At 48.7% G+C, this 23,263-nt stretch overlaps 1 protein-coding gene across 1 annotated transcript; it reads left to right on the top strand.

Moving 5' to 3' along the window:
- The first annotated feature begins 520 nt into the window (after positions 1-520).
- On the top strand, positions 521-22,187 carry glis2b (GLIS family zinc finger 2b). Its single transcript, XM_062407145.1, has 7 exons — positions 521-1,392; positions 18,415-18,616; positions 18,718-18,848; positions 20,652-20,807; positions 20,913-21,046; positions 21,139-21,257; positions 21,390-22,187. Exons 2-7 carry the CDS (start codon positions 18,439-18,441, stop codon positions 22,130-22,132), a joined length of 1,461 nt encoding a protein of 486 aa, XP_062263129.1. The 5' UTR covers positions 521-1,392; positions 18,415-18,438; the 3' UTR covers positions 22,133-22,187.
- Positions 22,188-23,263: the final 1,076 nt, after the last annotated feature.

Below are 23,263 nucleotides of genomic sequence, written 5' to 3' on the forward strand. Positions count from 1 at the left end.
ATCAGACAACATGCAAAGAATACAATTGAAAAAAGGATAACAGAAACACAGCAATGGCTAAAAACAATTAAATAAAAAAAAACAATTGAGTCAACGAAACATGATAATATCTAAAGATCACACAGTGAAGTTTCAATTCTAATTTCCTCAAGTAATCTACTCCATAAAGGTTTGGGGCCCTGAGATCAGAGGCAGGTGTTGTTTCTCAATGACAACCTGTTGAGGCAGAGGTGTGTGGCCCCGCAGCAGAAGTCTACAAAACCCTGGAGGGTCAAACAATCTGCAGGGGAAGAAAGTGTAGAGCAGACGGGCGGTAAAAACCTTCAAGAAGGCCTGTTGGTGGAGGGGAGCTGAGGCACTGAGATGGCCAGAGGACAGAGGGAAAGAGAGAGAGAAGGAAAGGGAGAGAGAGGGAGGGATAGAGAGAGGGAGAGTTTGGAGAGGAGCCGGGGACGGCCCATGGTGGATGATGGGCGGAGCAGTAAGCATGCGCTGAGCTGGCAGACTCTGGGCTGGTCCTGACGGGCTGGCTGGCTGGGCTCCGGACGGCTGTCTGTGCGCCTCAGACGGTCGTGGGAGAGACTACCATCAACGCTCAGCGCCTCCCGGAGCGCTCAGAGGGGGGGAGAAAGACGCCGGAGACACACGGGGTATAACTGCGAGGAGAAAAAAATTAACAAAGCAACCAGCTCCACCTCGGCATCTGGAGAAAAAGGCACCGAGGAAGAAGAAGGAGAAGAAGCAGGAGACGATCCTCCTCCCTGTACCGCGTCGCCAACCCGCCCTATCCACCCTGCTCCGGGTGCCACCCCTGGGGTCTGCGCTGCGGGAGAACCACTGGCACCCTTAGGAACCCCCCCCACTCTGACCAGCGTTGCCATTAAGCGATGCGCATTGAATTTAGGAGGAGATCAACCCCGCGCTTTTGATGCAACCAGCGGCTCTTGGTTTTTCCACAGTGGGACCAGTTCAGACTCCGGATCTGGGTGTTTACACTTTTTTTCTTGACGGCTTCCCAGTGGAATGATAACATGCAGCAGAGATCGCCCCACGGTTACGCACAGGGCTGTCACTCCGTAGATTAGTGTTTATTCACCCAACCAGCTGTCACATAAGCTGCGTTCGAGCCCTTTTTTCTCCCATGCTTAGAAATAATCCTGACAATGGTATGGGAGCGGACCGCCTCTCCAGACACCTGGTGACATCCTCTCAAGACGTGACAGACCGACGTCTCGGCTAAAGCAGCGAAACACCGACGAGGAGTCACTTGACGCCGACGCCTGTTTGAGCCACGGGACTTTGCGTGCGAAGTTTGCTCCGGGAAGAGGGAGACCGAGTCGGGGATATCTCGGCTGGATCCGCGGCGTTTTCCCCCCACCCCTCCCCAGCAAGGTAAGACCCCTCGTCTTGAATGTCAGTCCTGCGTAATGTGCGTGTTGTCATGTGTGTCCACGTCGGTGTGAATGCGCGACACCGATGTGAAAAAATCGCTCGAGTTCAAACTGGGCAGTGACCTATTTTCGGAGACTCTCCAGCGGTGCGCGGATATCCTGCAGCCTGGAGCCCGCGCACTGGTGCCACTCGAGGCCGGTTGTTGTCTGGACGTGCCTTTACCGGCGTTTGTGCCATTTACGCAGACCTCTTGTCATTTCCCCCCTGGATCCACTGTAAACGGGCATCTCCCTCCTCAGCATTGAAAGGCCTTTATTTTTTTTAGGGTGCAGCACAAACCATGTCCTTTATATATACGTACATCAGAAGCTCAGCCAGCTGTTTGCATTGAGCTCTCTGACGCTCTGTCACAACATCTGATAAAGAGTTCAACGTCTGCTGAGTGCTGACAGCAACCTCTACCTGGGGTGCATCTGTAAACAGAACGCTGGGTGAGCTGTGACCTCCACTGGAAATCCTGGTCATTCTCAGAGTCATGATACATTTTCCCCATGAAAGAATGAATATGCAATCACTTCATGGCACCGAGAGGGTGCACTGAGTTCTTCTGAGTGTGTGCTCCTGTTGCTGGTCACAGCAGCTGGTACTTGAATGCAACACGAGTTAATTGTGCTTAAAGCCCATTGTCCGCTCCACACATGGGCGATGGATGAAACCCGTGACATCTTTGCCGTTTTATCATCTCGCTTGCACCAATTCCAACTTGGTGGAGGCCACGGCATGAAGTGCAGGGGGCAAGGATGAACACAGGCAGAGAGGCCTAGATAAAGAGCTATTTTCCTCCAATTAAGCAATTCCACTGTCCCCAAGCCTAATTGTGTGCACACTGGGACTGGGTATGGGATGGACCTTCTCCCGATTGGCTGCCTCCCACGGGTTCATTGTTCCAGAGGATGCCACGGGAAAGAGTTGAGCCCTGCCAAGGCAGACCTAACAAGCCCCGTGCTGGAGTGGAATAAGGCCTGATCATTAAAAAGCATTAGGCCACAATGCAGATCGAGGCACACTCAGGGGGCTGCAGTTGTATTTTGGAGTAGAATGACCGTATTTTTCCAAGGCGGCTGTAAGTGTTAGTATAATACTGTGCTATTGCACAAAGGAAACTTATACAAGATGGCACATGAGACCTAAGGAGGTCTGGCTATGGGCCCACTGGACCTCAGTGAAAGAGGCCGCAGAGGCACTCTGCAGAGGGAGGACTTCCTCTTCCCCTTTTTCTCCCTCCCTGTTCCAGGCCTCTGCTATTTAATCCATAACCCCTCACTGAACTGTGAGCACAGGTGCTCCTCACATCCACAGCCTGCTCAGTGCGTTGTTTATCCAATCAGCTGATGATCAGTTTAGCCACAGCTATAACATCCTTGTGAAAAAAAGGACAGGGGACGTTGACAAGCTGGTAATTTAGGCAACGCCTCTCTCACAGGACACCTGGTCTCCGCTTCACCATGAAGCCAGATGTGGTCCGGCCGTGCATCCGTGTGGTGGCGTTCCACACTCACAGGATGTGTTTTTGTGGGCAGCCTTATTCCCTGTACATTTTTTCATCCTGACTGTGTGCTTGGCCAAGCGTAGATTCTAACGCAGCTGCATGGGAGCAACAACTTGCACAGTTTCGCTCAGAGCAACTGGTTTGACACAAACTGGCTTCATCTGCTGTAATCAGCGCAGCGGTGGTTACACCATAAAGGCTTTCCACCTTGCCAGTCTCCGAAATGAAATCATGGGTAACTTTTCCCCTGTGTTGAGATTTTGCCCCTTACCACAGCTCAGTGACATCATACCCCTGAGGTCCCAAACGGGGAGGGAAAGGCAGCTGCTTTATGGTGGAAAAGGTGGACCCTAATGGCATATTCCTGCGTCAGAGTGCAACCACGAGGCATGTGCTAGAGGGATGGTGGGAACCCACACTGCACTTGCACTTAATGCCTTAAACCGGAGCAATAAAAGTGCACCTCATTTGATATAAAGAGTCGGCAAGAAAGTCATCGGAAATCAAAAGGGGACAAGAGGAAGATTTGGTTTCCGCACGTGTTGTCGACCTGGTGTGACCCACTAAAACATGCTGGCCACTGGGGAACTCAAAAAGTCTTTGGCCGCTACAAGTGGGTGGAATATAAGTGGCACAAACTACACCGAGGGAGAGTGTTTGAATTAATATCTCAGCGGGGTTTCATAGCTGCTGGGGATTACCGTCAAACTGAAATGCTACTCAGCAGCAGGGGAGGGAGGATTACAGTGGTCAGTGACTGAGGCGGCATGCAGTGAAAACACAGCACCTGATGCACCTGCACTCATTCTCACAGAGCCACTTTATTTCACCGTGACAGACATGTCCTATTCTTGTTGCTACATTTGTAGATTAATGAATGCTAATCAGATGAGCAGCTTTTCCATCCATGCATTATGATGCTCCATGGATGAAGTACAGCCACAATCAGGGCCTTTCTCTGACATGCTTAATGGAGTTGCACATCGGAGCTCTTGGCCTTTTGGGTGGGGGGGGGGGGGGGGGGGACGACGACTAACTAACTAACCATTGTTAGTAGAAGAAGCTATAAGATTAAGATTAAGATGCATTTATTAGTCCCAAACCCATGCACAGACATGCAGAGGCACACTCATGCAGGTAGGGAAATTTAACCTCTGCTTTTGACCCATCTGGTGCAGGACACACAGAGCAGTGAGCGACCATGTACGGCGCTCGGAGAGCAGATGTTGGGGGAGTAAGGTGCCTTGCTCAGGGGCACTAGACAGGGTAGGGAGAATCCTCTTGGAATTTTGGACAGATCAATCCAGGTTCGTCTTTTGTTGTCTCTCCGTGGAGTCGGATATATATATCACAATATATATATATATATATATATATATATATCATGTATTCTTGTGACAAAACAGCAACAAATGTCTATCATTCAGGTTTCCAATCCCCCTGTTATTGACAAACCCTTACTTATTTTTGCAGCAGATGTTGGCTGCTCATGATACCAACAAAAATAATATGAGGATGTCTAATGGTTTGCTCAGAAATCCTTCAAAATGTTCAAAATATTTTTTACTTTTTACTAATCATTGCCATGTCTGCAGCAGTGGAGGTGTTGAGCCAGGCTCGGTGCCTTACAGTGTGATACGTCCAGGCTGGGCTCCTGGACCTGTACATTAAGAATAGACAAAGCAGATGCAGAGCTTGACTCCCACCAACTTGTGAACTGAAAGAGACCAGCGCATACCGCTTCGCTCCCTGGCTGGCTGGGCTCACGGACCGTGCATTTTTCTCCAGTTAAACTGTAACCACTAATCACCTCACAGCCTCACTGTTTCCTCCTGGAGCAGACCGTTCCTGGATCCCCAGGGTGTTTTAAAATGGCCCCCCCCGGCGGCACATGGTCGACCATTTTTCAAAATCACCTGCGTGGGACATCCCAAATGGACGCGTTGCGCTCTTTCTGAGAGAATCCGCCACGGTGGAGTTGAGGGGTCAGTTCCTCTGCTGCAAGTCTGCAGGCCAGCATTTCCAAAATAAACACAGACAACTCAGTGCCTCACTCCAGCTACCCCACCCAACCTCTTCTCATTCTCTCTCTCTCATGCTGCTTCTGCGCTCCCTGCTCAGTGCTCGTATCGTGAGAGAATTTCAGCTCGCAGAGGCCCTCGGACAAAACGCAGACCATGTCTAGGGCAGGGCAGACTTGATGAGGAAAAGTTAAAGAAGAAATATGGGGAATAAAGCCAAGACATGAAACACTAACAGTAATGTAAAGGAGCTGGCAGAGTGCAACTGGGGGGGCATTATGGGTTGTTTCCATCAATATACTTAATATTTAACTTATGGGTGATAGTAAACGTGCATCTAGCCGGAGCTTCTTTAGTTAAGTGGGAGTTCATTCCAGGAAGCTGTGAGTCGTACGTAATATGACGCGAGACGCAGCTGGTTTGTATTATTATTTACTCGCTGGGCCAACACCCTGGATTCTCTAGTAGAATTCAGTGTGACTGAGGTGTGTACGTGTGTGTTTGCTTGTTTGAAGCCCTGCCTGGAAGTAGGGAAGAGGAATGACACACTGGGTAGAGAGAGACGTGCAGGGGAGAGAGGAATTGATGCCCTGTTTTTTTTTTATAACTGTAGAGAATGGGCGAGGCATTTCTGAGACTCAGAAAAGGCTCTCATGTCTGGGCCTGGGCCCGGCTCTCTGTCTGGGCACATCCAGTCCTGTCAGCGAGCTTCCAGACTTTGCCCCCTTTCATCCCCTCCTCCCTCCATCCCAAAACTCCCGGGACTCCATCTCCTCCACGCTCCTGCGCCCCCCCCCCCCTTCTGCTTTTGTCCCTCTCGCTCTCTCTCTCACTATTCGTCGCCCACTTTCCATGCCCCCCCCCCCCCCCCCAGCTGCATCAGCGACGCATACATTATATAAGAGAATCTTCATCTGACACATGCGTTAAAAGAGAAAAAGTTTGGCCTCTAAGTGTTTACCTTCTCTGTGGTGTTGGGGAGACGTTGCCAGCACTGATTTAATTCACATGTAGCCTGGCTGTTTCTCGTATGAGGGAGCCTTATGTAATTTGGAAATGTTTTAAGTTTGTGGTTTTGTGATATAAAGACGGACCTCAGATGCCCAGACACCCTCTTTGTTTTTATCGTCTGCTAAAAGTTGTAATAATCGACCTTCAGCAGCCATCTTGAATAATCGCCGTCACTGTTTTAACACAGCCTGTCGCTCTCTTTTACTACGTCCAATAGCTTTTTAGCGTCGTGGCTCCTTGTTAGCTCGGGCTTCGATAAATGGCGTTGTCGGTCACAGTGAGCTCGGCCATTCCTTAATTGAATCTAAATGTCAGCATTGATTCAGGACAGCAGAGTGTAAGAGCATGCATATTGGCCTGACCTTAACCACTAATTGAGATCCTCTCCCCGGCTCTTTCATTCCACGGCAGCAGATACACTGTGTGATTGTCCGCGGCACATTTATTAGCTCGGCCAAATGAAAAGGAGGAATCAGCGCCAGATTTCCCCCGACGCTCGCTTCCAACAGATCGCACAAACGGGACGTGCCAACCAATTTAAATCGGGAGTTCAGCGCTACTCCATTTTACGGCATTATGCTCGACTCTGAAGCCATCCCAGTCTCCCTCCATCTGTCCCGATGCATCTGTCGCTCTCTGCGAAAAAGATGGAAGCTGTAGGGTGGAGCCTGTCACTTAGTTGAGCTGGAACACAGAAACACAGAGGGGAAATGAGAGCGGGAGATAAAGGAGGAAAGAAAAAGAGCAGAGGGAAAAGACTGTCCTATTGACCTTGTCTTATTGCCAGCCGTGGTGGGAGGGGAGGGGAAGCGGGGCAGAGGGAAAACCGGTGTTCCAAAGTGAGGAGAAGAGAAGAGAGGCGGCGCCGGTAAGTTGGCACAGCCTCAGTAAGAATAACACAACACAAGCTGTGTGTGTACGTGATCACCGTCGAGGGAGGCAGAAGGGTTAAAATGGAGGTATAGCAGACAGTAAGGGATGGGGGGGGGGGGGGGGGGGCAGCTTGGCACGCCCAAATTTAAAGAAGCAAGACCTGCTTCAGTGTTTGCCCGCAACACACACACACAAACACACGCACACACACACACACACACACACACACACACACACACACACACACACATTGCATCACGTCACTTCATCTGCTAATTGCCCTCTGCTGTTTTGTACTTCTCCCTCTTCCTGTTTTCGTCTCCTTCCAATATGCTTTGGTTTTGGAAGCTGAGCCGCTGCCCTGTTCCGCCTCTCGCTGCGTAAACACACACACACACACACACATACAGACCCACATGCTCTCAAACACACAGTGACGGAGACACGCGTTGTCTCCGCACATCTGGCAGCATGGCTGGTGCATAGGTGTCACCCAGCCCTCTCCAGGGACAGGGAGCGGCCATCCAGGAGTTTCGACATGTCCGACATCGCCCCACAGCGATAAAGAGAACACCCACCACCCTATTCCACCCCACCCCACGCCTTACCCCCCGGCCTGCAGGGGCCGTGTTGCATAAAGCTGTTGTTGGAATCATATTACCGGCTATTGAATAAGAAGACTTGGTTCCCAGGGAGTTCACTGTGCTCTGTTGGCTTATTGAGTTGCAGGCAAATGAAAGTGGCTGGGGTCAGCGTGTAAGGGCACAAGGGGTTTGTTTCTCATGCGTGTGGTGCCATAACATCCCCATCCAGGAAAATGATTGTGAGACAGGTACACCCCTCCCATAGCTGGAGTGGTACCACAGCGCTCTCTGAACTGGTCTGAACTCCACAGCACACCGCTGTGCACCAGTGTGTGTGCGTGTGTGTTCTCGTACAAGTATCCATGTCTGTACAGTCGAACAAATACAGTCTGTGTGTTTCAGTGTGCTTGGACTGTGTGGCCCCATACTTCATACCCTGATCCTTGAAGCTGTTATTGGACGGACAAACCGCATTGGCTCAGAAACTGCTGCTGAAATATAGCCCCGGCCTGCAGCTTATCGTGCAGCAGTTTCCATACGCATGTCACCTCCATTAAAATGAACTCAGTCTGCTGTTAACTTTGTGGGAGGGAAATAAAAAGACAAGGAAGAAGAGAGAAGTAGACATTTCTCATCCAAGATACCTCCAAATACATTCGAACCGTTGTCCTGCTCATCAGCTGCTTTGTGTACTCAAACACGCTTGGAGATGTTTAATGGTTATGGCTACACAACTTTTTCTTTGGTTTTAAAAGTAATCTCTCTTAAATTATAAACCTGGATTTTTAGGGAGTGGTCAGCAGTGGCCTTCTTGTTTCTTACTGTGTGTGTGTGTGTGTGTGTGTATGTGTGTGTGTGTGTGTGTGTGTGTTTTTGCGCTAACTGAGAGAATCTGGTGTTTTAAAGATTTAGGCAGGTGCCAGTGCTTTGCATTCCTAACCTGACCTTTCTTTCTGCTGGCTTTAGGGGAGGTCTGCCTCAACAAAGCTTGTTAAATCTGATCTGGTGTGTGTGTGTGTGTGTGTGTGTGTGTGTGTGTGTGTGTGTGTGTGTGTGCGTGTGTGTGTGTGTGTGTGAGTGTGTTACATGCACACACACCTGTACATACCCGGCAAAAGGTATAAATCTCTGGATTCAACCTCCCAGCTCAGACAAAGTTCAAACATCAGAAATTTCATACGTAAAGTTGAGCTGTTCGACTGATGCAGATGTTGATTTGAGTTTGATATAATGACAACATCAACACTCTGTCCACATTAGTGTGAATATTTAGCAAAACAGTAGTTTTTGGCCCCTCTTAATCCAAAACAACATTTTAAGTGACTGAAACAAAGACCTTCCAAAGTGCAGATTTTCACAAAAACAACAGTAGCTTCGTAAAATGGAGCGTTTGGGAAACGATGACATCATAGCTGACCGTCCTTTGTGTATGTCCACTGTTGCTTTGTGTAATGAGTTCACACCAGTTGACGGGAGGGTAAGCTCACCTAGCATGCTCTCAATGTTCTTCTCTGGTATTTAATGGATTGTTTCTGTAGACTCCATTAGCAACTTCTGGCCTGGCATGCTTGTTTTTGGTCATTTTGTGTTCTCGTCAGGACGGGGGTGTTTTATAAATCTGACGTTGTGTGGACAGACGGCAAAATATCCCTTCAAAACACATCTGCAGTCGTACAGACAGTGGAAGTTACGAAGCTGTGTCACTGACGGACCAATATATCCGACAACCCCAGCACAAGAGGATAGGAGCTCTACTGTTGTGCTGTTTGATCATCCACAATCAAATCCATGTAAAAGATCCCACAGAACCTCGAAGAAAGCAAACACCTCACCACACAAACACAAAAGAAAAACATGTTCACCCCAAGTTTAATACAATCTATAAAACAGAGCTGTTAACGTTTATCGCCGCACTTTTTCCTCTTTTTCGCCCACCACCAACTCTGACAGCCTCAGACTGTTTTTCCTCCAACTCGCATTGGCTCCGTTTCTTCTTTTCTTTCTCCCACCCTCCCTTCTTTCCTCTTCTGTTGCTCGTCTACTGAGTGTGGTGTGGTGACGCCCCGGCCTGGCTGGCAAGCCAACTCCAGACCCTGTGATTGCGCCCAGGAGTCGTAGGATTGCATCACTGCCTGTCGGGAGAGGCCACAGTAATGGACTGAAAAGAGGTGGTAGGTTGGAGGGTGGGTGGAGGGGGAAAGCAAATAGAGAAAGAGAGGGAGTGACATGAGACGGGTGGATGAAGGAGAGGAATGACAGACGATGGGGATGTAGCCCCGGGAGGTGAAGAGGAAGAGCAAACTCTTGTTTATATGGAAGTATGGGAAAGAGTGAGGGACGGAGGGAATGTGTTCAGCCGACTGCAGGAGGTAAAGAGGCCCAGCAGAGCTAGTGGGAGGTCAAAGTGAGTCGGACTGGGGATGTCAATCAAATCAGAGACAATCAGAGTGCAGAGACAAACACCCTCTCCTCTCCTCTCCTCTCCTCTCCTCTCCTCTCCTCTCCTCTCCTCTCCTCTCCCTCTCCCTCTCCCTCTCCTCTCGGAGGTTGGCAGGCCTCCTGCTGTGTCCATTGGTTCCTTCGCTATGAAACTGCTATGTTGTGAAATGCCCCACGTTATTGTAAGATTACTCACCGCTCTTCAAAGCCTACAGGACTGGTGTGTGAAGTGCCTTGAGCATTAGTATTTGGACGGTTTGCTGCTTAAACACTGTGAGTCAGCGACCCTCCCGGGATACTACAGTGCAGATTATAACTATTTAGTTGATTAAAAACTTGTGTCGCCTAGTTTTGAATGGAAGAAAATCTGAGTAGTGACTCAAAACATATGTTGCTACATGTGGGCCCTCAATCGCATATTGTTCATGTCATGTAGCAGCTACTAGGGAGTCTAATAAATCGATTGCGGCTTGGGGTAAGTTTCCAACCCTCGTGCCAATGTGCAGCTCCTCTCTCGCTTTATACCTGCTTCTCCTCCTATTACATTTAAGGATGGATAGCATCATTGAAAAGAGCTTTGCATGAAGACTTTCTCAGTGTTAGGAGTTAAAACAAGTTTCTAGATGATGTCAAATTTGAGGTGTTTGGTTGGTAGAAGAGAATCTGCAACTAACTCAGACACTTGCTTTCTCACATTGCTTCGCTGGGTGATTTCAGGAGAATGGCCAGAGTTCAGTCCACGTCAGAAAGCCTCATTGGAAAAATAAGGATTTTTATACTGGTTAATATATTGCATTTTTATCCTAAAACCCAGCATTTCATCCTTCCATCCGCTCGGTCATCAACAACCATCCCGACCCCGCCAAGAGGAGTCTGGTCAATGATTCATACGGTAATCCTGGGTTTAGCCGGCCATGAGGCTTACTGACACACTATGAAATCTCAGTCAAATGGCTTTTTATAGATCATTCAAGCCCTAATCTCACTGTATGGCAGATTAAGTGGCAATTGCTAGCTTGGCATTCCCGGACAAATTCGCCTCGGAGGAAGTGTCTGGAACCTCTGGATGCAATAGGATCGACCTGCAACGGACCATCAACCAAACCTGTGACGATGCGGGTCGATGAGCGCTGTAGACTCGTTCCTTAGAAAATAAACTGTTGAGTGTGGGACTGGATTTAACTGAACCTCTCCTCATCTAAGCGACAGTCCTCTCCACTGTCAGTCCTCTTTCTTCCATTTTAGATAAACGGTTGTAAATGGGCCGACTCGTCTCAGGCTGGAATGGAAATCTGGGACAGACCCATCTGTAAGAATGAATAAACATGAGCTCACTGATTGGTCTGGTTCGCAGGCTGCGCAACTGAGGTTTGTCTGATTGCCCATCGAGATGTGGAGTGTGTGTTTGTCTCAAAGTAAATATGCACAACAGCGAGAATCAGCCTCTAATGTTTCATTCAGCCTGTGACACCACAATAAATTCCACCTGAAAATTATTATCCGTGACTAAACTGACAATTATCGCCTCACTTTATCCTTTGGTCTATAGAAAAACATTTATATTTCTATTGATATATTACGAAGAAAAATGACACGTCCTCCATTGCAGAAGCTAAAACGAGGGGATATGTGTGTAAGTACAAATAATGTCCCATAAGGCTTTGCAGCATAAAAAAAAAAGATGCAGGAAGATATGGCTTTAAGCGTGTGCCCGTCCTTTCTCATGTAGACGTCCCTTTTGACAATAAACCACAAGTGCGACCCGCCCTCCTGGTTCTGTGCCCCCCTCCATCCCTCCCTCCCTCCTGGCACTTTTCCTCCTCCCTCCCTGCCCTCTGCATGGAATTCCTGCGTCTGAAGACTTTGGCTTGAGGCCATTGGTAGCTCACGGACTAGCTTCCTGTTGCACTCCTTTCCTCCTTCGCTGCTTCCATCCCTCCCTCCTTTTTTTCTTTGTGTCTTTCCCTCACATGTGATATTTCAGATTTCTCCCTCCCTGTTCTGTTTTGGGTCTTTGACTCTTAATTGCACGCTCACAATGTCTTGAATTTATTAGTGATTTATTCCTTTAATCTTTTCCAAACTCTAAAAGAACATGCAGCGATCTTTTGCTTAATTCTCCCTCTGTTGGAGCATGGGTGCCTTTTGCAGCATGGGGAAGAGGAAGGGGGGAGTTTAGATTGAACGTAAGAAACAACAGTGTTACTGAAACTTCTCTTTGTCTAAATATTCATTTCCATTTTGTTAATTAATCCCAAAGATATGTGAAAAGGTGAAACAGGAAATAATTTGGTGATCTATTTTTAAAACCAGGAATGTCTCTCGTAGTATAGTTGAGAGAAGAATGAGATGAGAGAGGAAAGGAAGAAAAAAAGAGAGAAAGAGAAAGTAGAGCAGTGAATGAAAAACAAAAGTACAGAACAGAAGGATGATGAGAAAGAGGGAACGAGTGGCCTCGAGGAGGAGGAGTGGAAACTGAGGTTTCCTGTCTGAGGAAGCGATGGACTGAGGAGGACAGAGGCTGGAAAGTCTCTCAGCTGTGTGTGTTGTTTGTGTGTTAAGTGATCCATCAGTGGGTGGAGGGGTGGGGGGGTGTCAGCGGAGGTGGCACATTGTCTTAAGCCTGAAACATGCTTCTGCGTTTTCACGGGCCCGTAAGCGCAAGAGCCCTTCCGGGTCCCTTACGTGCTTATGTATCCCTCCTTACGTGCTGACGGGTGTCGACCCCCTTTTCTAAAATTTACGGCAAAGCTCCGCAAGCTCACTCAGCCCGCAAGGCTGTGATTGGTCTGCTCTACATCCCTTCTGGAGTTGCATTTCCGGTTTCATGCCCCATAAAACCGGCAGAAATCACGGAAGATTTAGAAGAACGAATATGGACCATATAGAAGAGCACTTGGCAGAAGATATCCGATAGTATGATCACTTGTATAACCTGTCACTGACTGGCGGATTTGTCCGCCAGAAAAAGGCTACGAGGAGCCGCAGTGGCTATGTAAATAAACAATCGACGAAGAAGAAAGAAGGCGTCTCTAAGGTCGTCTCGACAAAAAGCATTACTCCGCCTAGTGTTCTGGCGCGGAATTGCTTTGTAAGACGCGCAACGGTTGGGGAAGCATGAATGAAAACGAGTCTTGCGCCACAGCGGCGTGAAAAGACGCAGACGCAGTCGCAGAAGCATGTTTCAGGCTTAACCTCAAGCCGCTGCAGTGGAGACGTAAGGGGAAATCGTTTTGGGGCCTTTTCTTTTGTTTTCAGTGTCAGTTACCAGCATGCTAATAACTGGATATTAAAACCTCTCACCTTCGTCTAATTGTCTCAACAGAGGTCAGTGCTAACGTGTGAAACTTTATGCATCACATCCTCCTCTGACTAATCCACGTGAGTCGGGCTTTTAGGGACAAACGGAAAAACAGGGGAATGACTTCACTTTGAGGGGTGGAATAGCTTTTATCACCGAAATCCGACTTTTGTTTGTTCCTCCTCGGCTTCGGTTGCAGATGTCGAGCCCAAATGTCAGGGGGTCAGGGGTCACACCACACCCTCACCTCCCTCAGTCACCTTTGACCCCCCCGTCCTTCCCACCTGGAGGATGGAAAAACCAGCAGGTCTAGACATGACATGAGCTGCATCTGTCCTAGCACATCGCTGCTCAAACCCCAGAGTTACCGAAGGTGTTTTCCAATGCCCAACAGTCTTCTTAAATACAATTAGCTCTGCCTTTCTTCTGCACTGACATTTCTTTGGTCTCATATTCATCCTTCCACCAAGTTTCGTGGAAATCCGTCCAGTTGTTGTTGTGTAATCTTGCTTACAAGGAACAAACAAACGGACCGGGTTGGAAACGTAACCTCCTTGGAGGAGCTAACAATCTCCTTTGGCCACTGAGGGCCGCCACCGGTACGTCACTTTTCAAATAAAGCACTTAAACATTTGACATTTAATAGAATCCATGAAGTCAAAGACCTCGCGCAGACCTGGAATTAACATCTGTTCACAGAGATCCCGTCCCAAGTGGACACAGAAGGAGATACGACGCGGTCTTGCCCTTCGGAATCACAACGATCGATACGGCTACATTTTAGAAGCTGTTGTTCCTTTTTTGTTTCTCTCTCTCTTCCTCCGAGATGTGTGTGTGTGTGTGTGAGAATGAAAAAAGGAGAGAGAGCAAAGAGCCCCGGGGAGAGATGGCTTGCCTCCTACAGACCACCTCCCAGGGTCACAGCAGGAGGGGGATTAAGTTACAGCCAATCTCAGGGGGGGGGTCATGCAAAATGTGCACACACACACACACACACAAACACACACACCCGCACAGACCCTCTCGCTTTCCTCACAGAAACCAAAATATTACAAAATGTGATTTTTAAAAACCCTGAAACCTAATCTTAAGGGCTGACAGCTCCTCTGCTCTCTGATGCGTTTTTATTGGCTCTCGTGTCTGCGCCATCGAACAGCCAAACAGGCCGAGCTGAAACATGACCCACCTCAGCACAGATTTCCCCCGACCGGGCTGGAGATTGCCCGGTCGGAGCGTGGTCAAAGGTCACTGATGTTTTCCGTGTGGGCCTATAGCCTCACATATATGTCCTTCCACCTCATCCCCCCCCCCCACCCCCCCCACTGCGTCACTAACCCTCTCCCACACCCTCAGCTTCATCCCATGTTCACCCCTGAACACCCACACCTCATCAAAGGGCGCCCAGTTAGGCCTCTGGTGGGAAAGGGCCATGCAGGGGAATAGGTGATAGAGAGGACCCCCCCACACACACACACAGGCCTCTCTTTCAGGACTCCTCTTCCTCCTGCACTTCCTCTTCACCCTTTATATCCTTGCTGTGGCCCCCTTGATCATCCCTCTTCTCCTCTATCTCTCTCTCTCTCTCTCTACTGCTCAGCTGCTGTAGCCTGTGTTTACTCTGCTACAGAGAGGCAGAGAGAGTGAGAGAGAGAGAGTGATAGAAAGAGAGTGAGAGAGCAACAGAGCGAGAGAGAGAGAGAGAGAGAGGGCCGAGAGAACGGACAATGCTGCCTTTCAGAGAGGCTGTCGACCCCACAGCCGAGCAAGGAAGTCCTCATGGGGGCCAACACCCCTTCCCCAAACTTCACAGCCACCCGCCACTGAGCTTAACACACACACACACACACACACACACACACACACACACACACACACGCATATCTCCGTGCCACCCCCCCCCCCCCTCCCTGTGTATTATCCTCTCTCTGTCAACTTTTCTTTTTGTCTCACATTTCCCACAAACCCTCTCTCAGTGACCATGGCTGTTTGGAGGGATGTAGTAAAGATCCCATAACTGACGTCCAACAATCACACTCCGTGAGTCTCTCCGGCCTCTGCTGTTTCTCCACCAAGAAATAACCACCGGGGTGCGCTGAGGTGAAATCCAGCAGCGGGGAATGATTCACCGGGATCACATCAGTGTGGTGAAAACTGCAGCGGCTGTATTTTAGATATTTTATGAGCTGCCGAGTTTCCCTGAAGTCTGAGACAGTTTCGAGTGAGTTTTGTGCGTCATGTCTGTTCCTCTGCTCGAAGTGTTTCGAGTTCACACACACAGAGAGTGCAGACGACACGCCACCGTTCTGCTGAACAGCTCGATCTGTATTTCACCTTAACGCATCTTACGAGCTAAAAATCTCAACTGATCTCGAGATTCGTTATTTGAGAACAAATATAATCCAGTAAACTGCACAAAATGGCTTTAACTATAACTTTTTAGTAAACACTCTTAAGTGCTTTAGTTAATTACTTTGTGAAAAGACAAATCTTGACTGTAATACATTTTCTTTCTTTTAATTCTTGGCCAACAGCTTTTATGAGTTGAAATAATTGTTGTTCTTTTGCAATATAGTGAAACTAACTTTTTTTAACCTGGACAATATTATCTTGATTAATTTGTTTATTTACGTTAAAAACGTCCATCTCAAGTGAAACGCACTGCCGCAGTACAGATACTGGATTAATGGATCATTTTCTATCATATGAGACAAAAAAGACTTTTCACATTTTGCAGAATCAGTTGCTGACTTTCGGTCAGCCGACTAATGCATTCAGGCAACTTGAAATGACAAACGATAAAGTGCGTCTCAGGGTGAGGGCTTTAACAGCCTTACAGCAAGTGAATCATCCAGTTCAGAGGAGAGGACGGTGACAGAGCTGGATATTAACTACAATGAGGATCTGACACCACCTAACTCTTCCTTTATTATTTCTTAGTTAGACTGATGATCTTCAGCACTGTTGTAAACTTAAATCTCTCTTTAGATGTTGAGGATGCTTGTCGAGATAAGGAGACAGTGTAAACACAAGTAGGCCTTCCTGCTGCTGCTAAAGGTCAAACTTCATTCAACACTGTCTCGGCTCACATGCCTGCGTGCTGCGTCTTGAAAGACTCAAACGACTTTTGAGTCGAGTGTTTGTTTACGCTTGAAGAAGTGATGTGTTTGATTTAGTTACTGACTCGCTACAGCTTGCTGGAAATACCTTTTGTTATTCTCTGTTCTCTCGTGTGACCTGCCCTTCTCCGAACACGACACACGCTGCGCTGAGGTTTTCCTGCCGCTTGTGCTTCGAGTCACCGCTGACATTTCAGTGTCTCAGTGGCCGTCGAGGGGAACGTGTGGGTCATGTGCTTCTTAGCTGTAATAAGATAGATGCCAAAGGTTAATTGTGCTCATGTGTTAAGCAGCGCTGTCCGATCTATCTATCTATCCATCTATCTATCTATCTATCTACCCACTCAACCATCCATCTATCTATCTATCTATCTATCCATCTATCCATCTATCCATCTATCTATTGTAGCAGCAACTGTTTTCTCTTTACATCTTGTTAAAATGATTCATTTTTGGCCATATGCTTTGTCACATGGGGACAATCTGGGGATTGTTTTCAGCTCCCTGCTGTACTGATGCGACTCTCATGCGTTCACTCTTTGCGGCCTGATTGACTTGTTACTTGCACAGGTGGTTTAGGATTACTTGTAGGGACCAAAGGGTAAATTCAGCAAAGTGCGATTTTTCTGGTCCGAGAAAACCTCCATTGGACAAAAGTAGCCCCACTTTTAGAGAGGCTACTATTCATGTCATAATGGTGCTTTATGAGGATGTTCAAACAGTAGACTCCAATGATCTTACCAATGCATGTGTGTATCATCATTCTCTGTATACCCCTTAACCCCCCCCCCCCCCCCCCGGCTGTGTATATGAATGCACGCGGTTGACCATCTCTCATTGGGCCGGTGAACCTGGTGACCTCTCTCTCCGTGCCTCCCAGACATAAGGGCTTCTCATGTGGCCCCCGGCCAGTCACTCTCAAAGCCCACCATTCACTACAACCGCGGTTTGTGTCGGCATGTATGAGGGAGAGGGAGGCCGAGTGAATTTGTTGAAATTACAGTTTGATTAATTGCTTGTGTGTGTGTGTGTGTGTGTGTTTGGTGTACCCATTACATGCACTGGGAGCTGTTCTACAAACGTGTGTGTGCACGCGTGTGTTTGTGTGTGTGTGTTATGATGGAAAATGCTCTGAGGAGATTTGTGCGTTTGTGCATGAGCCTGGTGAGAAGAAGCAGTGAACCCTAGTACATTGTGTTGAATGGGGAGCTTGGCTATAAACCAGCAGTACTGTACTAGCACCACCTGTACGTGTGAAACAGTACAATCTGGCTACAGAAGAATGGACTCAGCATTTATTTACATTTGTGTTGAAAAGATCTGACTTTCGTGAAAGTCTTTACCTCAAAAATACCTCAATATAATATCATATTTCTTCAGGAGGTTTGTGCCTTGACTCACAGGGTTCATGTTAGGTGTTGGCTTGTGCATGCATGTGATGCTGGTTCAGTCCTGTGACTGAAGAACTTAACATGACAGCTAGATGACCGTCCTGCACACAGCCCTAGGGGTGGGTCCAGGGGTCAGTGTGTTTAGAGGAAGGAGGAGGTGGGCGGACTGGGTGCAGCTGGACTTGGAAGGCCCTGGGGTGGGGTGGGTGGGGGCTAGGGTCGGTATGGTGGAGCTCAAAGGTTCATGGTGTCTGAAGGTACACACTGTAGGGCTGGGGGGTGGCCTGGGGAGGTGGGTGATGTGATAGGGTAGAAGGGCCAGTTACTGGCCAAGGGGTAGGGTGAAGCTGGGCCGGTGGCGAGGGCGACCATCTGGATTGGATTGTAGACATTCCTCAGGAAGAGTGTGTGAGTAAAGGTCAGCGGGGGAAAGGAGGAGGGGTCCCTCACATCTCTGCGTGTGTGTGTTTATTTTTCTTTGGCTTACTCAGTGTTTCAGTTTACAATGTGGTCAGTTTACCATTGTTCCAGAGTAGTTTTTTCCCAGTGGGAATCGTGGAATGTGAAAAAACCTTCAGCAGCGTTTCACGTGGGAAATATGGCAGGTGTGAGAATATGTCTCCTGTTGTTTGCAGATTTCTTCATCTGTATGTTTATATGAAAAGGAAGCAATCCTGCAATGGCCCCGCTTGGCCTGGCTCTGACCCTCTGTGATTGGTTGTTTGTTGTTTGCGCAGGTGGGAGGTCGGCGACTTGCCGTCATGCTGTCCCTGGATGAGCCCCTGGACCTAAAGCTCCCTCGGCGGGCCAGTGGGCGGGACAGAGGGGTGCGCTCACCCCCCCTTTCCCCAATATACCCCAAGCGAGCTCGCCAGCTCCGCATGGCGGACGATGGGACTGCAGTCATAGAGCTGGCCTCGCCAGCTTCTCCACGCACAGGTAGGTGACCTTGACATGAAACCAAAAGACGTAAATGTTTGGGTGAGAAAAACCATTAAAGGTAATCTCACCAGGTGTGTGTGTGTGTGTGTGTGTGTCAGGTGTGCAGGTGGTCCCTCACGACCGAACAGACACCCCCACCCCCCCTGCGGTGGACCTGAGCATGTCTCCCTGCTCCCGCCACACCCCCAGCTCTCCAGAAATGACCAACGGCAACTACGTCCCCTCAGGGGTGAGTATGACGGAGCTTGAACACACACACAAGCCTAGCACAGCTTTCACTGGGCCCACCTACACCTCTGTCCTTTCCCTTTGTTTCCCCTCCCACTCTCTCTTCGTTCACCTCTGAGTGGTTGAAAAACTGAACACAGTCTTTCAGTGTCTTTAGCGGCGAGTGACTCAGCCTGTTGGGGGTCAGCAAAATCAGGAACAACATCGGGTTGTGTCACACTCCCCATCAGGCTGTGCAAGGAGCTGGAGGCCTGTGTGAGTCTGAGAGAGAGAGAGTGAGTGAGTGAGTGAGTGAGTGAGAGAGAGAGAGAGAGAGAGAGAGGGGGGGGAGGTTTTAGCTCTTATCAAACACCTCTTGTGTCCCCAACAAGTGCCTCTCTCTGTGCTACTTACTCACGTACTCACTGGCCCCACTGGTGTGATGTGTGTGTGTGTGTGCGTGTGTGTACATGTATAATCGGATTTAATACAAGGTACAGCCATGCAGACCTCACGCCGCCTAATTCAATTCCCCTCCAATAAATTGAGACAGGCTGGGACCATTCAGCCGTCCGGCGTCCCATTGAGTCCTAGATAGCCCCCCCGACCTCACTGCAACACACACTCTACACTTTATTTTATCCCTCATTGACACAAATAGGACACTCTTCTCTCTCACACATAAAACAAATATGAGCCATTCGCAGAGGAACAGCTGCACACACTCACATGCTCCTCGGCCCTATAGCATCTCACAAAGCAGCTCACATAGTTTTGCATGCAGAGGCAGAACTCCGGCGGTGCATGGAATTGGCCTTATTTCATGAAATTTGTCACATACACATTTCTGACATAGCTGCAGACAACGAGACAGCCGCCGTATTGTTATCCATTTGCACCCTTTCTCTCCCTGCGCTTCCTTGCTCTCACATGACAGCTTGGACTTAAATGTCCCTTATTCTTAATTCGACATTGTCATCCAGGCTCCTCTGTGTTTTCTGGTCGAGCTCATGTGCACGTGTGTGTTCGAGGCCCAGCTGCGGCTCAGTGGATTTTAGAGCTCTCACGCTGAGCACCGGGAGGTTTTGTAGTACGGAGTGGGTGACGTCAAGAGAGAGACCGGAGTTGATTTTTGAAGATGAAGATCAGCATTTGTGTATTCTATTGACAAAAAACTAGAGATTTTTGTCTCCGCCCTGTCAAGCTTTTGTCGAGTGAAGTTATCAGGACCTATCTGTCGTCCTCCCTCCTGCTTTGTGCAAAATCTGCTCAAATATGTCAGAGCGGATTCTGCCAGCTACAAAAGCTCTATGAGGGCTAGGTGATATGGCCCAAAACGAAATCAATAATGATTAATACAAATTCCATGTTCGACTGATATCGATATTCATCATGATAAATGTCACACATTTATTTCTATAAGTTTGGCTCCTGAGTCACAGTTTGAACATATGAAAAAAAACATCAGTGTGATATTATGAATGATCTAAAATGACTCTTAGTTTGGTCCGAGTCCCATCCACTAACATGGAGGAGGCCGGCTTTATGAGGCAGGCAGGGAGGGATCGAGACACTTTGACTCAATTACAGCTCTGTCGTCCATCTTTATATGCAGTGTATTATTAAACCTACTCAATGAACTTACACAATGTACAAGCATTATATCGACATACTGGATTTTTGTGACATTGCAACTGATGAAACTTATATCGTGATAAATTAAATGTGAGAGCTGGATTGGAAAAGTCCACTTAAGTACAGTTCAAGTGTCTGTGTCTTTCTTAATGGTGTAGACCGATAACCTATTTTTCTTTTCCTTTATCAGAATTCTCACATCTCACAGGCCTTTCAGTTTTTCGTGCCAATCGGAGCCGGGGCGGGACTTCACCTGCCGTCCTCCATGTTCATTGGCCAGACGAGTGACAAGCGGGCCTCTCCGGACCTGTCAGCGGATGAACAACTGGCCTGCCACTGGAGGAAGGTAAATAGAAGCAAAGCAAACACATGGAAGCCAAACTAGGATTTGATTCAAATATCTCAGTCATACCTAATAATTTGAAATGCTGAATGTTTTCCCGTCCTCTAGTGCCACCTGCTCTTTGACTCCCTACAAGACCTGGTGGACCACGTCAACGACTTCCATGTCAAGCCTGAGAAGGATTCTGGGTACTGCTGCCACTGGGAGGGCTGTGCTCGCAAGGGCAGGGGGTTCAATGCCAGGTGAGAAAGATCCTACAACTGGGGGAATGCACCGTTAATGGGAGGATTCCAGAGGAAGTTGATGTGATGAACTTATCTCTGTGTGGTTGCAGGTACAAGATGCTCATCCACATCCGGACTCACACCAACGAGAAGCCCCACCGCTGCCCCACCTGCAACAAGAGCTTCTCACGTCTGGAGAACCTCAAGATACACAATCGCTCACACACAGGTCAGTGAAGGCAGGGAGCACAACTTCAATAGTAAGGATCTGAATCATCATGATCCTTTGATATAAGATTAGATACTGAGTACATTCTTTTGTCATTCTGAACAAACATTTGATCCCTTTCCCCCCCTGCAGGTGAAAAGCCCTACATTTGTCCTTATGAGGGTTGCAACAAGCGTTACTCCAACTCCAGCGATCGCTTCAAACACACGCGCACACACTACGTGGACAAGCCTTACTACTGCAAGATGCTGGGCTGCCTGAAGCGCTACACAGACCCCAGCTCTCTGCGGAAGCACATCAAAGCCCACGGTCACTTTGTGGCCCAGGAGCAGGGCTCCCCCGGCGGGGTGGGCTCCCTGCTGAAGGGGAGTCACAGTGGAGGGCTTGGGAGTGGAGGGGGTAAGGATTCAGAGCTGTCCTACATGAGCGGAGCCCACATCATAATCCCAGGGGCAGCGGCTGCTCTCCTGGGAGGCCACACTATGCAGGGCCTGAGTGGCGCCGTGCCCCTGTCTCCCCTCAGTCCTCGTCCCCTGGACCTCAGCTCGCTGGGTTGCCCCAACTCGCCTCCAGGCAGCATTGGCGGCACGTCCATCCTGTCCTTCCACGGCTCGCCGCTGGGATTGGCCAAGTCACCACTGCTCTCCGCGGCATTCTCTTCCTCGGCCCTGGGCCTGCCAATGATGCCCATGCTAGGGGCGGCGTCTGAGCGGAGGGCCCAGAGTCAGCAGTTCAAGAGGAGCCAGGGGGAGGAGGCCGAGAACGTGGTGACTGGAGGCATCCTAAACCTCTCCACAGGAGGGTCTCATGATCCGCTGTCCTGGGTGGTCATCCCTCCAGGCACCGTGGTGCTCAAGCCAGCTGTGGTCAACTGACTCACACACACACACACACACATACGCACACACATATGCATACATTCCAGAAGAGCTCAGGGGGTTGGGACGGGAGGGTGAAAGCCATTATGAGGGTACGGGCGGTCAAAGGTGATGGGGATTGACTCGCACAATCAAATCCAGGCAATTGCATTTCAGAGCGCATGTGTGGAAAAGGACAAAAATGTGGAGAAACCTCCATCAAAATTTCAATCAAGAAAAACAATAGATAACACTACACCTCACAATAATCATTGATACAACGCAAGCCTCTTTTATTGTTGGGAAACCCAGGGGCCCAAGAACTCTTTTCAGGAATATGTATGGTTTGGCTCCTTGTTGCTTGTTTTATACTCTATTCATTCCTGTTTGCTGGTTCTGACGACAGGGACCATGAACTTAGTGCTTAGTGTCTTAGTGCTCTGTGTTCTTACAAAAGCCCTGATTCATTCTTAAGTATTTATATGACTGCACTTCATTGACAGTGTGCCTCCAGCTTAGCAGTGGGTTAGATACACCATGAAACTGAATGACGCACTCACAGCTGGGCAAAGTTTCACACAATAGGAAGATGGTTTTGAAAAGTTATGACCTATTTTTCACAGGCCTGCCGTGATTAATACGATTCAGACAAGCTTGCCACGCCAAAGCAAGTGATCTCAAAACTGTTTGGGAATTTGGGCAGGAGACGGATAACGCTTCAGCTCCGAGACAGTTCGTTTCAACACAGCACTTAATAGGGTCGGCTGGTTATAGTATTGAAACCTCACAACTGCTGCTAACTTCTCAGCCTCCCCCCCGGTGTAACACAAACTAGGGGGAGAGCACTTTTTGACAATCTGTCCCCGGCTCGGGGAGGGTGACCGACATGGACCAGCCTAGTCCACCGGAGTTTGTGCCAGGCAGGTCAACTAGGGGCTTTTTACTTTTAGGGCACAGAGCAAGCTGAGGATTTAACGCAGACAAATGGTGTTACATCACCTGGCAATCATCAATTCCTCTTTTTACACATAATCCAAGCACCGGTGCTTCTGGCTCCCCCCTCTGGCCGAACACGATACACAACCTCCTGCTCACCGTTTACAAAACCTCTTTGCTCCTGGATTGTCCAGCTGCTTTCCCGTAATTTAG

This window comes from Platichthys flesus, chromosome 16 (genome assembly GCF_949316205.1).
Source record: "Platichthys flesus chromosome 16, fPlaFle2.1, whole genome shotgun sequence".
NCBI classification, from domain to species: Eukaryota; Metazoa; Chordata; class Actinopteri; order Pleuronectiformes; family Pleuronectidae; genus Platichthys; species Platichthys flesus.